Source organism: Dendrobates tinctorius, unplaced genomic scaffold (genome assembly GCF_039654945.1).
Source record: "Dendrobates tinctorius isolate UK_male_01 unplaced genomic scaffold, ASM3965494v1 ptg000214l, whole genome shotgun sequence".
Classification (NCBI taxonomy): Eukaryota; Metazoa; Chordata; class Amphibia; order Anura; family Dendrobatidae; genus Dendrobates; species Dendrobates tinctorius.
In genome coordinates this window covers 4,900,231-4,913,934 of record NW_027361881.1, presented here as the reverse complement: position 1 = coordinate 4,913,934, position 13,704 = coordinate 4,900,231, and the positions used below count along the sequence as shown (strand labels likewise).

Here is a 13,704-nt window from a genome sequence, read left to right as displayed (position 1 = left end):
CTTCTCGGGAGTCTGGCACATGTTGTGATGACTTAGCAGCAAACTGTGCGGGAACCAAGGAGCATTAAGGACTGACTCCCTGCTCTTCCTCTATAGTGACTTACTGAGGCTGCCGAGTATCAGACTTTCAATCTCTGGTCGAAAAGGGACACGTCTTCGTGATTTTTTTGAAGACATACGATCTTCAGAAAAAACAAGGCTATGTGAATTGCACCATATACATTTATTAGCACATCTTTTATCAGTGAAAACTATGGATCAAACATGTGATTTACAGACATCTGAACAAGGCCTTAGTTTGATCCCCGGAATAAAAATCTGTAATCTTTTGCAACGTTTTTTAGGATCGAAATAAAGATAAGTGTGAGGAGGACAGACTGTGAGATCCAGAAATAGTGTCTACCAATGAGAGCAGAGTTGTGTTTAGGAATGAAAGAAAATGTGGCTTCGTGGCCAGAGAATGCTGACAGATGCTTGGTTCAGGCGGTGCTCCGCAGCGGAATGGTGTCCGGCGTGTCTCTGGTCTTTGCAGGCTGTGTATGAGCCAAGCGACAGAAGACCATGATCAGAATAAGACCTGAAAGAAAGAAGTACATGCAGCAATATCTTATATTGGCATGAGAAAATTATGCTTGTTCATTATGTGGACACTATGGTGTGACTAGGCAGCACAACTTTATACAGTGTGTAGTGGACGCTCTCAGGTGATTCCGCTCTGCGGTACCTGGGAACGTCCACTACACAGTGTACAGAGCTGGGCAGCACATCTGTATAAACTGTGTAGTGGATGCTCTCAGGTGATACAGTTCTGCGGTACCTGGGAATATCCACTACACAATGTACAGAGCTGAGCAGCACATCTGTATACACTGTGCAGTGGATGCTCTCAAGTGATACAGCTCTGTGATACCTGGTAACATCCACTACACACTGTACAGAGCTGAGCAGCACATCTGAATACACTGTGTAGTGGACACACTCAGGTGATACAGCTCCACTCTGCGGTACCTGGGAACATCCACTACACAGTGTACAGAGCTGAGCAGCACATCTGTATACACTGTGTAGTGGATGCTCTCAGGTGATACAGCTCCACTCTGCGGTACCTGGGAATATCCACTACACAGTGTACAGAGCTGAGCAGCACATCTGTATACACTGTGTAGTGGATGCTTTCAGGTGATACAGCTCTGTGATACCTGGTAACATCCACTACACACTGTACAGAGCTGAGCAGCACATCTGAATACACTGTGTAGTGGACGCTCTCAGGTGATACAGCTCCACTCTGCGGTACCTGTGAACGTCCACTACACATTGTACAGAGCTGGGCAGCACATCTGTATACACTGTGTAGTGGACACACTCAGGTGATACAGCTCTGCGATACCTGGTAACATCCACTACACAGTGTACAGAGCTGAGCAGCACATCTGTATACACTGTGCAGTGGATGCTCTCAGGTGATACAGCTCTGCGATACCTGGTAACATCCACTACACACTGTACAGAGCTGAGCAGCACATCTGTATACACTGTGTAGTGGACACACTCAGGTGATACAGCTCCACTCTGCGGTACCTGTGAACGTCCACTACACATTGTACAGAGCTGGGCAGCACATCTGTATACACTGTGCAGTGGATGCTCTCAGGTGATACAGCTCTGCGATACCTGGTAACATCCACTACACACTGTACAGAGCTGAGCAGCACATCTGTATACACTGTGTAGTGGACACACTCAGGTGATACAGCTCCACTCTGCGGTACCTGGGAATATCCACTACACAGTGTACAGAGCTGAGCAGCACATCTGTATACACTGTGTAGTCGATGCTCTCAGGTGATACAGCTCCACTCTGCGGTACCTGTGAACGTCCACTACACATTGTACAGAGCTGGGCAGCACATCTGTATACACTGTGTAGTGGACACACTCAGGTGATACAGTTCTGCGGTACCTGGGAATATCCACTACACAATGTATAGAGCTGAGCAGCACATCTGTATACACTGTGCAGTGGATGCTCTCAGGTGATACAGCTCTGCGATACCTGGTAACATCCACTACACACTGTACAGAGCTCAGCAGCACATCTGTATACATTGTGTAGTGGACACACTCAGGTGATACAGCTCCACTCTGCGGTACCTGGGAATATCCACTACACAGTGTACAGAGCTGAGCAGCACATCTGTATACACTGTGTAGTCGATGCTCTCAGGTGATACAGCTCCACTCTGCGGTACCTGTGAACGTCCACTACACATTGTACAGAGCTGGGCAGCACATCTGTATACACTGTGTAGTGGACACACTCAGGTGATACAGCTCTGCGATACCTGGTAACATCCACTACACAGTGTACAGAGCTGAGCAGCACATCTGTATACACTGTGTAGTGGATGCTCTCAGGTGATACAGCTCTGCGATACCTGGTAACATCCACTACACACTGTACAGAACTGAGCAGCACATCTGAATTCACTGTGTAGTGGACACACTCAGGTGATACAGCTCTGCGGTACCTGGTAACATCCACTACACAGTGTACAGAGCTGAGCAGCACATCTGTATACACTGTGTAGTGGATGCTCTCAGGTGATACAGCTCCACTCTGCGGTACCTGGGAACATCCACTACGCAGTGTACAGAGCTGAGCAGCACATCTGTATAAACTGTGTAGTGGATGCTCTCAGGTGATACAGCTCGCTTAGTGTACAGGGCTGTGCTGCTCAGGTCTGTACATTGTGTACATCGAGCCACAGATGGAGCCTGTAACAGCTAATGGGTGGAGGTTTCCAGAGTCTGTCCCCCCACCCATATGTTATTCATAGGTCATTCCAAAAACATATTGATAGGCAATTTAGATTGTGAGCCCCAGCAGGGACAGTGATGACAATGTCTGTAAAGCGCTGTGGAATTAACGGCGCTATATAAATGAGTAAAATAAATAAAATATCACAGTTTTGGCCGCCTGAGATGTATAGTATTTATATGTATTGTTGGGGTGATTACGAGGCCATAAATGACTACTTACCTATAGCTCCCAATGTACCTAAGATGACGCCCAAGGCTGACGCGACTGTGGGCATGCCCTCCATCCTGTCCACCTCCACCTTGCAGTGACCCCTTGTGCTACAGTGACAGACTTTGACTGAGAGGGATACAAGGAGAATGGTCAGATATGGATACAGATGTCCCGAATAACCTGGGGTACTTTAAAAAGTTAGAGAATCCATAGCTACCAAATTGTCCAAAATATTCATTTAGCCCTTCATTGTCAGGGTCACCAGATTGCAGTTACATGCTCGTCATTATTTATAAATGTGGATGGAAAATCCCTCTAAATGGGAAATTGTAACTTATTTTTTATACAATAATATATACACAATGTAAACAGATGTCTGACACTTGTGCAGAGAGGTCACTAGTCGTCCTCCAGCGTCTCCACACCCGACGACAGTCCATGTGTCAGCTGTGATAGGTTCTGTAGGTCTCATAAACCTACGTGAAGAAGAAGCAGCTGCGTTTCAGCCTAATTATTTACGGCAATTACAGTATGTTACAAAGAGCCGAGCAGACAAGCACAGTTACACCACAGATAATAATCGCACCATTACATTCACACACCTTCAGTGTTTCTTAAAATTATTTCCAAATCGAGACAGTTGAGGGGCTTGAATGAAAGAACCAGGCTGGACTCCCCCAGTGAGAGCAGACGGACCACCGGCTGCGAATGATTTTTCCTCTGAGACATTAGCTCTTATATGTGTTCTCATATAAAGACCAGCAACAGCCAGTATGACTAAAACGCAGCCCTCAGTCTGTTATATTACTGAGGGGAGCAGAGACCATGACAAAGGCAGGAAAATGTCCTGAAGGATGCTAAAAGTTATATTTGCTGTACCTAAAAGCACCAAACCGGTCATCATGCTATGATACGCTGGTGGTCAGGGTACTGATAATTGGGGTACAAGGTACTGATGATTGGGTTACAGGATAATGACACTGATTTTTGGGGTAATGTCGATAACACACGGAGCATGGGAAAATGACAGTGACACTTGTGGCACAGGCTGATGACACTGACACTCAAGGGCTTAACAATCATGGTTGCAAAGGAGCCCACGCCAGCATCCGCGCCAGTTAAACCTAGATGTGCATCCTCTGATGCACATTCAGTTGAAATGTATTGCGGTGCAGAGACCCGCTGGCTCCCTGCACTGCAATGCACACTGCCGGTCAATCAGAGGCCAGCAGCAGACGTCGACTTGTCCGTGACAGGCAGCACATGGCAGTGACGCTACACCCTGCCTATGCCAGCACACCGAAGTTGGCTGCCGGCTTCTGCGCCAGCTATAGACGAGGATTTTGCGCGTCGAGGGAGCGGAGGAAGGAAAGAATAATCGTTTTTCTTTTTTAAATGTACTGGAGAAGAATGGAACGGGCCCAGGATGGGGGTCATTATTAGAGATGAGTGAATATTTCAGTATTTGGTTAGGATTATGATCGCAATATTTGCCGAATGCCTTTGGAGTTCAGTGGGTGTATAGATGAGAGAATATGTTTGGAAACGATTGTCAAACGTAAATTCGGCATGAATATGGTAAATTTGGATTTGGTGATCATTTTCCAAGCATATTTGCTCATCTCTAGTCATTACACCAAAAAGCAGCCAAGGATGTGAGACATTATACCAGGAAGGAGCCCAGTACAGAGGACATTATACTAGCATGGGGAGCATTACACCAAGAAGGGGCCCAGGAGGAAAGACATTGTACTTTAATGGGGGACAATATACCAGGAGGGGGCCCAGGATGGGGGGCATTGTACCAAGATGGGCAGCATTATACCATGAAGGGGCACAGTATGGGAGGCATTTTACTATGATTTGGGACATTATACCAGGAAGGGCCCCATTATGGGAGGCATTGTATAATGTCCCCAATCATAGTACCAGGAAAGGACCCAGGATTGGGGGGCATTGTACCAGGAGGGAGGACATTATACCAGGGAGGGGCCAAGGATGAGGGACATTATACCAGGAAGGGGTATGTGGTAATGACAGACATTAGGGTAACAGGAGAATAATACACTGAGGTTTGACTTCCACACCTGTATACTTTATGCAGCCATTTTTGTTCACATCTTTGCGTGCTGCTTGTTCTCATCCAAACGTCCAATTGCGTTTCAGCTGACAAATAGAAAAACTCCATCATATGCGTTAATAATTATCTGATAATTTACTCAGCCTGATATAGAAAAGCAGATAATGTGAAGTCGACTTTTCCATTTAGCCTGAAAGCTTTTCGCTCTTATAAAATGTTACTGTGACCTCGGCATGTACAAAGAAGGCACAGTGACAGTGGGGTAATATGGGACGAGCCTGCAGGGGGCAGTCTATAGCAGGCCTTGTGTGGATCAGGTGCAGCCCAGGGACTCTGCAGAGCTGACTTCATTTACAAGTTGCGAGAACACCATCATTCAGCTGCCAGGAGGATTACAGCTGCTGCCAAGGAAGAAATGAATGTATTGTTATGGAGATTTTTTTTTCTACTTGACAAGCATTATAACATAGCGCGACCCGGCAGCGCTAAATGTCAGGGAATTATACAAAATGTACTGTGGACGTTCTAATAATGAAGCCCATCACCGACGTGAACTTACTCATTATGTAATTATACTGCCCTTTACATGGGGAATAATAATCGCTTTACATCCCGGGGGTTAACTGTGTGTTCATTTCAAAAAGCCTGAGCTCTACCCAAAGAAAGAAAGATGAGACCACCGGTTCTAGATCAGTGGTCAGAGACACAGCCAAGGTGAGGAGGCCGAGCAGGACCACCACTGAGCAAGACATAGAAATACTAGGTGCTCAGTGTTCAGAGACACGGCCGACGTTAGGAGGCTGAGCCCGACCACCACTGAGCAAGACATAGAAATACTAGGTGCTCAGAGACACGGCCGAGGTGAGGAGGCCGAGCAGGACCACCACTGAGCAAGACATAGAAATACTAGGTGCTCAGTGTTCAGAGACACGGCCGACGTTAGAAGGCTGAGCCCGACCACCACTGAGCAAGACACAGAAGTACAAGGAGCTCAGAGACACGGCCGAGGTGAGGAGACCGAGCCCGACCACCTCTGAGCAAGACACAGAAGTACAAGGTGTTCATTTGTCAGTGACATGGCAGTGTGATTAACATTGCTGTCACCATTCCTCCTATCAGTGTGTCTGGATGCAGTGAATGACAGTTCTATCGAATCTAGGACCAGGGTATGCCGGCGCTTCCTCCGTGTGTCTCTTGTTCGGACTAATTGCCTGGCTATTTAACCAGCTCTCTGCCTTAGACTACTGCCAATTGTAGCTTTTCTCCAGTGGTGTGTGTTTGCCCTGTGCTCCTAGTCTTGTATTCTGATCTTTGCTGCTCGACCTTGGCTTTGCCTTTGACCTTGCATTTGCCTAGTCCTTTTGTCATGGTCCACTACCTTCTTAGAATTCTGACTATGCCTTTGTCTCTCCCCTTTGTCTACCTCTAGACTACCAAGCCTCACAGCTTGTCCATGAGCAGTGACTAGCATCACAATTGCAATGGGTAGTAGAAGTTTTGCATTTTATTTATTGTTTTCATCAGTGAAAATAATTGACAAAACACAGATGGTGAAAACTAACACCAACCTGATGAAACTCTGATCCAAATCAATAATGAACATACATAAATGTTCATAAATACAGGAAAAAAATCAGGATGTCTGAATGAGGTCTTATGCAAAACCCCTAGGATTAGCCATCAGAAAAATGGATGTTTGCACATGGCAGATACTTTATTTTATTGTTCTGAAGTATACAAATGAGACAATACTTAATCTGTAGTGGAAATTGACTCACATTTATGATATGGATTTCCACCATTCATTTGGTGAAATCTGCAAAAATTCTGGATCAGAATCTGCAGATCACAAATGGGAAAATCAATACATATTATACAAGTCTGATACTTCATGTGAAGTTCTAGAAACAAAAATGTAAAAAAAAATCTAGATGGAAAGCGATATGATGTGAGATCAGATTGGTAAATGTTCCCACTCCTCTGACACCTTTAGTTACCAGAAGCCCAAAGCTAAAATTATCCCTGCGTGTCTTCACCTCCCAGGTCCCATGAGAGGAGCGGCTGTGTTTGTGTCTAGCACTCAGCACCATCATGCCATAGTTCACCAGAAGATGTATGTGAGCTAGCGCTCAAAACACCCTTAAAATAGAGCGTGGTGTCTGCCCCGGGGCTCAGGCAGCACCGCTTGTTAGTAACAGAAATCTTTCCTTGCCAAAAGCAATGTTTATTGGGCTGGAGAACCATTCTTTCTATGTGACAAGCACACTTTAGCCGACACATCACGTATACAGACTTCAGGGCCCGGAGTTCACAAGGCTAAATATTCTGGAATCCGCAACCTTATGTCTTCACTTGTAGCCAGACCAAGAAAGCCGCCAGTAACTCCAATACCTCTGTCCTCCTGCAGCCTGTACATAGATGACGTTCGCACATTGTATAGTTTGTGTGTTTTGGACGCCGCGGTGACATTTTTATTTAACGATTACATTATTTTTCCATGATTTTACCTCTCAGTTGCACTTGTTGACTTTGGGGATCAGTCCCATTAGCAGTAATGAGGATCCGCACATGGTGAACGTCCGCTTGTATATAATGCACCGCCATAGAGAGATAGGCATGGGTACCTGTGGAATAATAGCACATGAGGCTCCATGTCTATATGATACAGTATTGGGCAGGGGTCACTCGACTATTTCTCCTCATCCAAGAGAATCGGGCTGATTAAAGCAAATCACACTCTGATCAGAGTGTGATCCAATTTTTGTGAATGAAGACAAGATAGGAAAAAAAATTCCACATTCGGTATGTGAAAATTGGACTGCACTCAGATGTCATTCAATTGCTGTCCGATTTATTTTTTTTTTCCATTCAATCATTGACTTTCATGACCGAGCACAATATAAATATCTGATGCAAATCGGACTCTGTCCAAGTAATCTGACATGTGCACCGCCCCATAAATAACACTGGTCCGAGTTCGATCCGATATTTTGTCAAAAATATCATAATAGAACTCACGATATAATAAGTGCAAAAAGGTTTCTTAAACCATGCAACATTTTACTCATCCGGAGCCACTTCTCTGCTATTGTGGACTCCAATGCTTACCGTTCAGAGCAGTCACCCTCCAGTGTCGACGAAGTGCATCATCATCAGGAAGCCTGAATGTGAAGGGGGCGCTGTGTCCTGCTGAACCTCTATCACAAGCCCAGATGAGAAGTCTTTGCTTTTCTTGTTTCGGGGTGCAGAAATGCGCATTTGTGTTGCCTTCAGGACCGTTGTTGCAGGGAATGTTGATGCCGGCCTGCAGTAACCGTATCGTCACATCTGCCGTAGCTGATAGACCGCCATCATCTGAAAAATGTCAGTAAATATTGCATTTCCATTTTTTTTCCCCTTTATCTTTCTATCCAAGAAGGGGAGGTATATTTCCTTTCCTAACCCAGAATTTTATACCTTATGCCTTAGCCCTTGCTCTTTTTTTCAACCTATGTAGTAATAATCATGGGAATTGTTGCTCTGCTGCCAACATAAGTAGATTCAGATGAGGAGGTGTATAGAAATCTGTATCTTCTCACGTATTAGAACAATTCACTGTACTGATAATTTACACCTCTACCAAGCAGTGTAGCCACCATTTGTCCCTTGGGCCGCGCACCCTCCTCTACATCCCACTGCCGCCAGCTCTTGGCTTTGTGCACTTGTCTTGTGCCAAGCAGATGTTCTCGGGTCGGTGACTGTGCGCCTCTCCCGTTGGGGAAGTAGGCGGTTTGTGGCAAGATTAATTATGCAATCATCTACATTTAATCTGCATGCCAATTATCGCAGTTATTCCTAATATGAAAGGAGGGAGGGATGAGTAACCGTGTGGGTAACATGCACATATTCCTTTTTAATGTCTGAGGACACAAAGACTGATTTGGCAGCAGCCCTCCTTCTACACTTTATATTTCAGTGCTGTTTTATTAAAGATATAAGAAGGGTATAGCGGTATAAATAGGAATGTAATCGGCTATTAATATTAACATCACAATTATCATCGAAAGAGAACAATCGCAAAGACCAGAGGAGCCATGACTGAGTCCAAGCCTGAACCCCCGTCCTCTGACGGCCATATACCCTAATGAGGAATAAAATGAGCATGCCCTAGAGAATATGCCGTATGCAATGTGATAAAACACTCCGGGATCGCCTTTGCTGGGGTCAAAGGTCACGTGCGTTCAGCATGAAACTCAGGCGCAGAGCTGGGATTCGGGTATAACTGACACTGGGTCAGGTTTATTAAAGGTGAAAGCAATGCATAAAAGAAATAAAACATAAAACAAATCCTTGCCTGTCCGGCACTAACTAAACAAAGTACAACCTAACTACCAACTGGCGGGCTTCTCCCGTCCAGCCAAACCACAGTTGCAGTGGGCACTGCTTCCACTCACGTGTGTCTCTCACACAGACAGGCTCTCTGTGTTCCCAGGCTGAGACACTCACACAACCACCTGGCATCCTTTTATATCCACCTCCCATTATCCATTAGTAAGCAGGTGCGATACTGACCAGACTAGGCCACATAGGAAAGGAATCTGGGCGAGATATACCTGCCCTCATCCACTATTCCCACATGATTCTCACATATCCCCCCCCTCTGCTCAGACCACTCCGGTCGAGCAATGACACCCGCCAAACAGTGCACTCGGGACAGGGCATCTGCATTCCCCATCTGTACCCCTGGGCGGTGCTCCACCGTAAAAGTGTAGGCCTGCAGGGCAAGGAACCACCGGGTCACCCGGCTATTCCGTTCCTTGTTCAAGTGCATCCACTTGAGAGGGGCATGGTCAGTGATCAGCCTGAACTTTCGGCCCACCAGGTAATATTTGAGGGCCTCTAGAGCCCACTTAATGGCTAGGCACTCTTTTTCCACGACTGCATACCTTTGCTCGTGTTTATTCAGCTTCCTGCTGAGATAGAGGACTGGGTGTTCCACTCCGTCCCTCACTTGTGAGAGTACGGCCCCGATACCGGTATCAGAGGCATCCGTTTGTACCACAAACTCGCTGCGGAAGTCCGGAGTCACCAGTACGGGCTGAGAGCAAAGTGCCCGTTTTAGGCCATGGAAGGCTTCTTCAGCCGCTAAACTCCATTTAATCATGACGGAGTCATTCCCTTTTGTAAGATCCGTCAGGGGGGTAGCGATGGCTGCAAAATTGGGTATGAACCGGCGATAATAGCCGGCGATCCCCAGGAAGGCTTGCACCTGCTTCTTGTTGACAGGTTGTGGCCAGTCCTGAACCGCCTGAATCTTATCAACCTGGGGTTTAACAACACCCCTCCCAATTACATACCCCAAATACCGGGCTTCTTCTAGCCCGACGTGACATTTCTTGGGGTTCGCGGTTAGACCTGCCTCCCACAGGTCGTCAATCACAGCTTGTACTTTCTGGAGATGAGTCTCCCAGTCCAAGCTGTAAATGACAATGTCGTCCAAATAGGCCGAAGCGTACCGCCTATGTGGCCTCAGGACTCGATCCATCAGTCTCTGGAAGGTCGCCGGTGCTCCGTGCAGTCCAAACGGCATATACACATACTGAAATAGACCTTCCGGCGTAGCAAATGCCGTCTTTTCTCTGGCAGCCTCCGCCAGAGGGATCTGCCAATACCCCTTTGTTAGGTCTAGGGTCGTAATATACCGGGCTTTTCCTAACCGATCTATTAACTAGTCGACCCGGGGCATAGGGTAGGCATCAAATTTTGAGACCGCATTCAGTTTCCTGAAGTCATTGCAGAACCGGATTGTGCCGTCCGGTTTAGGAATTAACACAATCGGGCTGGACCAAGCACTGTGCGATTCCTCAATGACACCTAACTCTAACGTTGCCTTCACTTCTCGGGAAACGGCTTCACGGCGCGCTTCCGGAATTCTGTAGGGTTTCACGTGAACAGTGACACCAGGTTCCGTTACGATGTCATGTTTCATGTTTCATTAGCGTAGTCTGCCCGGGTTTTTCTGAGAAAAACTTTTGGTTGTGACGTAAAAACTGCCTGACCTCAGTCTTTTGCCGCTCTGAGAGAGTCTCTGCAACCCGTACCTCCGGTACGGTATGTGAGCAGACGGGACGGGCCAGCTCCGCTGACAAGGCAGACCGATCCTTCCAGGGCTTTATCAGATTTACATGATAAATCTGTTCAGGTTTCCGTTTACCTGCCTGGTATACTTTGTAATTTACTTCACCAACTCTTTCCTTGATCTCAAAGGGGCCCTGCCACTTTGCCAGGAACTTACTGTCCACCGTGGGGACCAGGATCAACACCCTATCTCCGGGTGCAAACGTACGGATCTTGGCGCCCCTATCATAGATTCTTTTTTGGGCTCCTTGGGCCTGTATCATGTGTTCTTTGACGATAGGCATAACAGCCGCAATACGCTCCTGCATTTGTGTGACGTGATCTATCACTGTTTTAAACGGAGTGACCTGACCCTCCCAGGTTTCTTTTGCAATGTCTAATAGTCCGCGAGGACGTCGGGCGTACAATAACTCGAAAGGCGAGAATCCCGTGGAAGACTGGGGTACTTCCCTGATGGCAAAAAGCAAATACGGAAGTAAATAGTCCCAGTACTTCCCATCCTTGTCTATCACCTTTCTCAGCATCTGCTTCAGAGTTTTATTGAACCGTTCGACCAACCCGTCTGTTTGAGGGTGATACACGGATGTGCGTAACGGTTCGATTTGTAACAACCGGCAGAGCTCCTTCATTACCCTGGACATAAAGGGGGTCCCCTGGTCGGTGAGTATTTTGTTTCGGTATACCGACCCGACTAAACACATGCACCAGTTCCTTGGCAATCGTCTTGGTGGCCGTATTACGCAAAGGGATGGCCTCTGGGTAACGAGTGGCATAATCCAAGATGACCAGGATATGTTGGTGTCCACGTGCAGACCGTGGAAGGGGCCCAACTAAATCCATCCCAATCCTCTCAAACGGGACTTCAATAATAGGTAGGGGTACCAAAGGGCTACAGAACCGGGGCTTAGGTGCAGAGGCTTGGCAGTCAGGACAAGACTCACAATAGACTCGAATATCGTGATGCATGCCTGGCCAAACAAAACAGTGTAATATCCTTTCAGTGGTTTTCTGGACTCCCAGGTGACCTCCCATCACATGTCCGTGGTCCAGGTCCAGCACCTGCCGCCGGTAGGGTTTTGGCACGACTAATAGTTGCACCGTATCTTCCCCCTTTTTCTCTATCTGATAGAGTAAATCATTCTCCAGAACCATGTAAGGATATGCCAGCCTAGAGCCAGGTTCTACGGGTACCCCATTTATCACTTTTACATTTGTCCTAGCCTGAGAAAGAGTAGGATCCTTTATTTGCTCGCTTTGGAAGTCATCTTTCTGAACTTCCAAATCCGGCAAACGGGGAGGTGGACGGCTGTCGGCCTCCTCCTCTTCCCCGGTCCCCTCCGTATCACCCGCCATGACTGAAAACGGGAACTGCAGGTCATTTCCCGCAGACTCTTCCCCCGAGTCTTCCGGGGAGACCTCTTCCAGGGGTTCGGGACCCACACGCGCCCTGGGAGAAGAATCACGTACACTATTACCCGAGGGCATCAACTGATTCTCCCACAATTGCCAGAAGTGGGGAAAATCCCGGCCCAGGATGACATCATGCAATAACGCTGGGACGAGTCCCACTTTATGTCGCACTGACCCATAGGAAGTAGTAATGCATATGACCGTGGTGAGGTACGAACAGGTGTCTCCATGCACACACGTTACAGAAAATTTGTCTGATGGTCCAGTCGGGGCTGACACCAGACTGGCCTTCACCAGAGTCACCACACTTCCCGAGTCTAACAATGCCACCACCTTTTTGCCATCAACAGTTAAATCACACAAGTGTTTTTCCACATCCTTTTGACCGGCATTCACACTCACTACCCATCGTGCCTTCGGCCATTTTTCTCGCACCACCGTCCGTTCAAACGTGGTCAGGTATGCCTCGACGTCATCTTCGGTCGTCATTTTCTGCCAGTACCGACTCACGTGAATCACTCTTGACTCGGCTTCCAGGTTAAGCTCAGGTAAGCTTGCCAAGCGCTGCGCCACCTGCTGGAGAAGCGAACGATCGGTAACTGTCATGTCCACCAACTCCTTCAGCAGGGCCATCATCACCTGATTAGCTTCTTGCTGGACGGCGGTGGACTGTACCAGTGCTTTCACCACGTCCTCCATGCTCATGCTTGCAACGTGATGCCCGCGTTCTCCACCACAATGTGATAAAACACTCCGGGATCTCCTTTGCTGGGGTCAAAGGTCACGTGCGTTCAGCATGAAACTCAGGCGCAGAGCTGGGATTCGGGTATAACTGACTCTGGGTCAGGTTTATTAAAGGTGAAAGCAATGCAAAAGGAAATAAAACATAAAACAAATCCTTGCCTGTCCGGCACTAACTAAACAAAGTACAACCTAACTACCAACTGGCGGGCTTCTCCCGTCCAGCCAAACCACAGTTGCAGTGGGCACTGCTTTCACTCACGTGTGTCTCTCACACAGACAGGCTCTCTGTGTTCCCAGGCTGAGACACACAACCACCTGG

At 47.3% G+C, this 13,704-nt stretch overlaps 1 protein-coding gene across 1 annotated transcript in view; it reads right to left on the bottom strand.

Annotated features, from left to right (window-relative positions):
• Positions 1–204: 204 nt before the first annotated feature.
• Positions 205–13,704, bottom strand: part of CDH16 (cadherin 16) — a 78,869-nt gene continuing 65,369 nt past the window's right edge. The window contains exons 14-17 of the mRNA XM_073555043.1: positions 8,223–8,468; positions 7,622–7,738; positions 3,044–3,160; positions 205–577 (exon numbers count right to left, since the gene is read on the bottom strand). Of these exons, the coding sequence (XP_073411144.1) occupies positions 480–577; positions 3,044–3,160; positions 7,622–7,738; positions 8,223–8,468 (578 nt within the window). The 3' untranslated portion in view covers positions 205–479. The remainder of the gene's footprint in view (positions 578–3,043; positions 3,161–7,621; positions 7,739–8,222; positions 8,469–13,704) is intronic.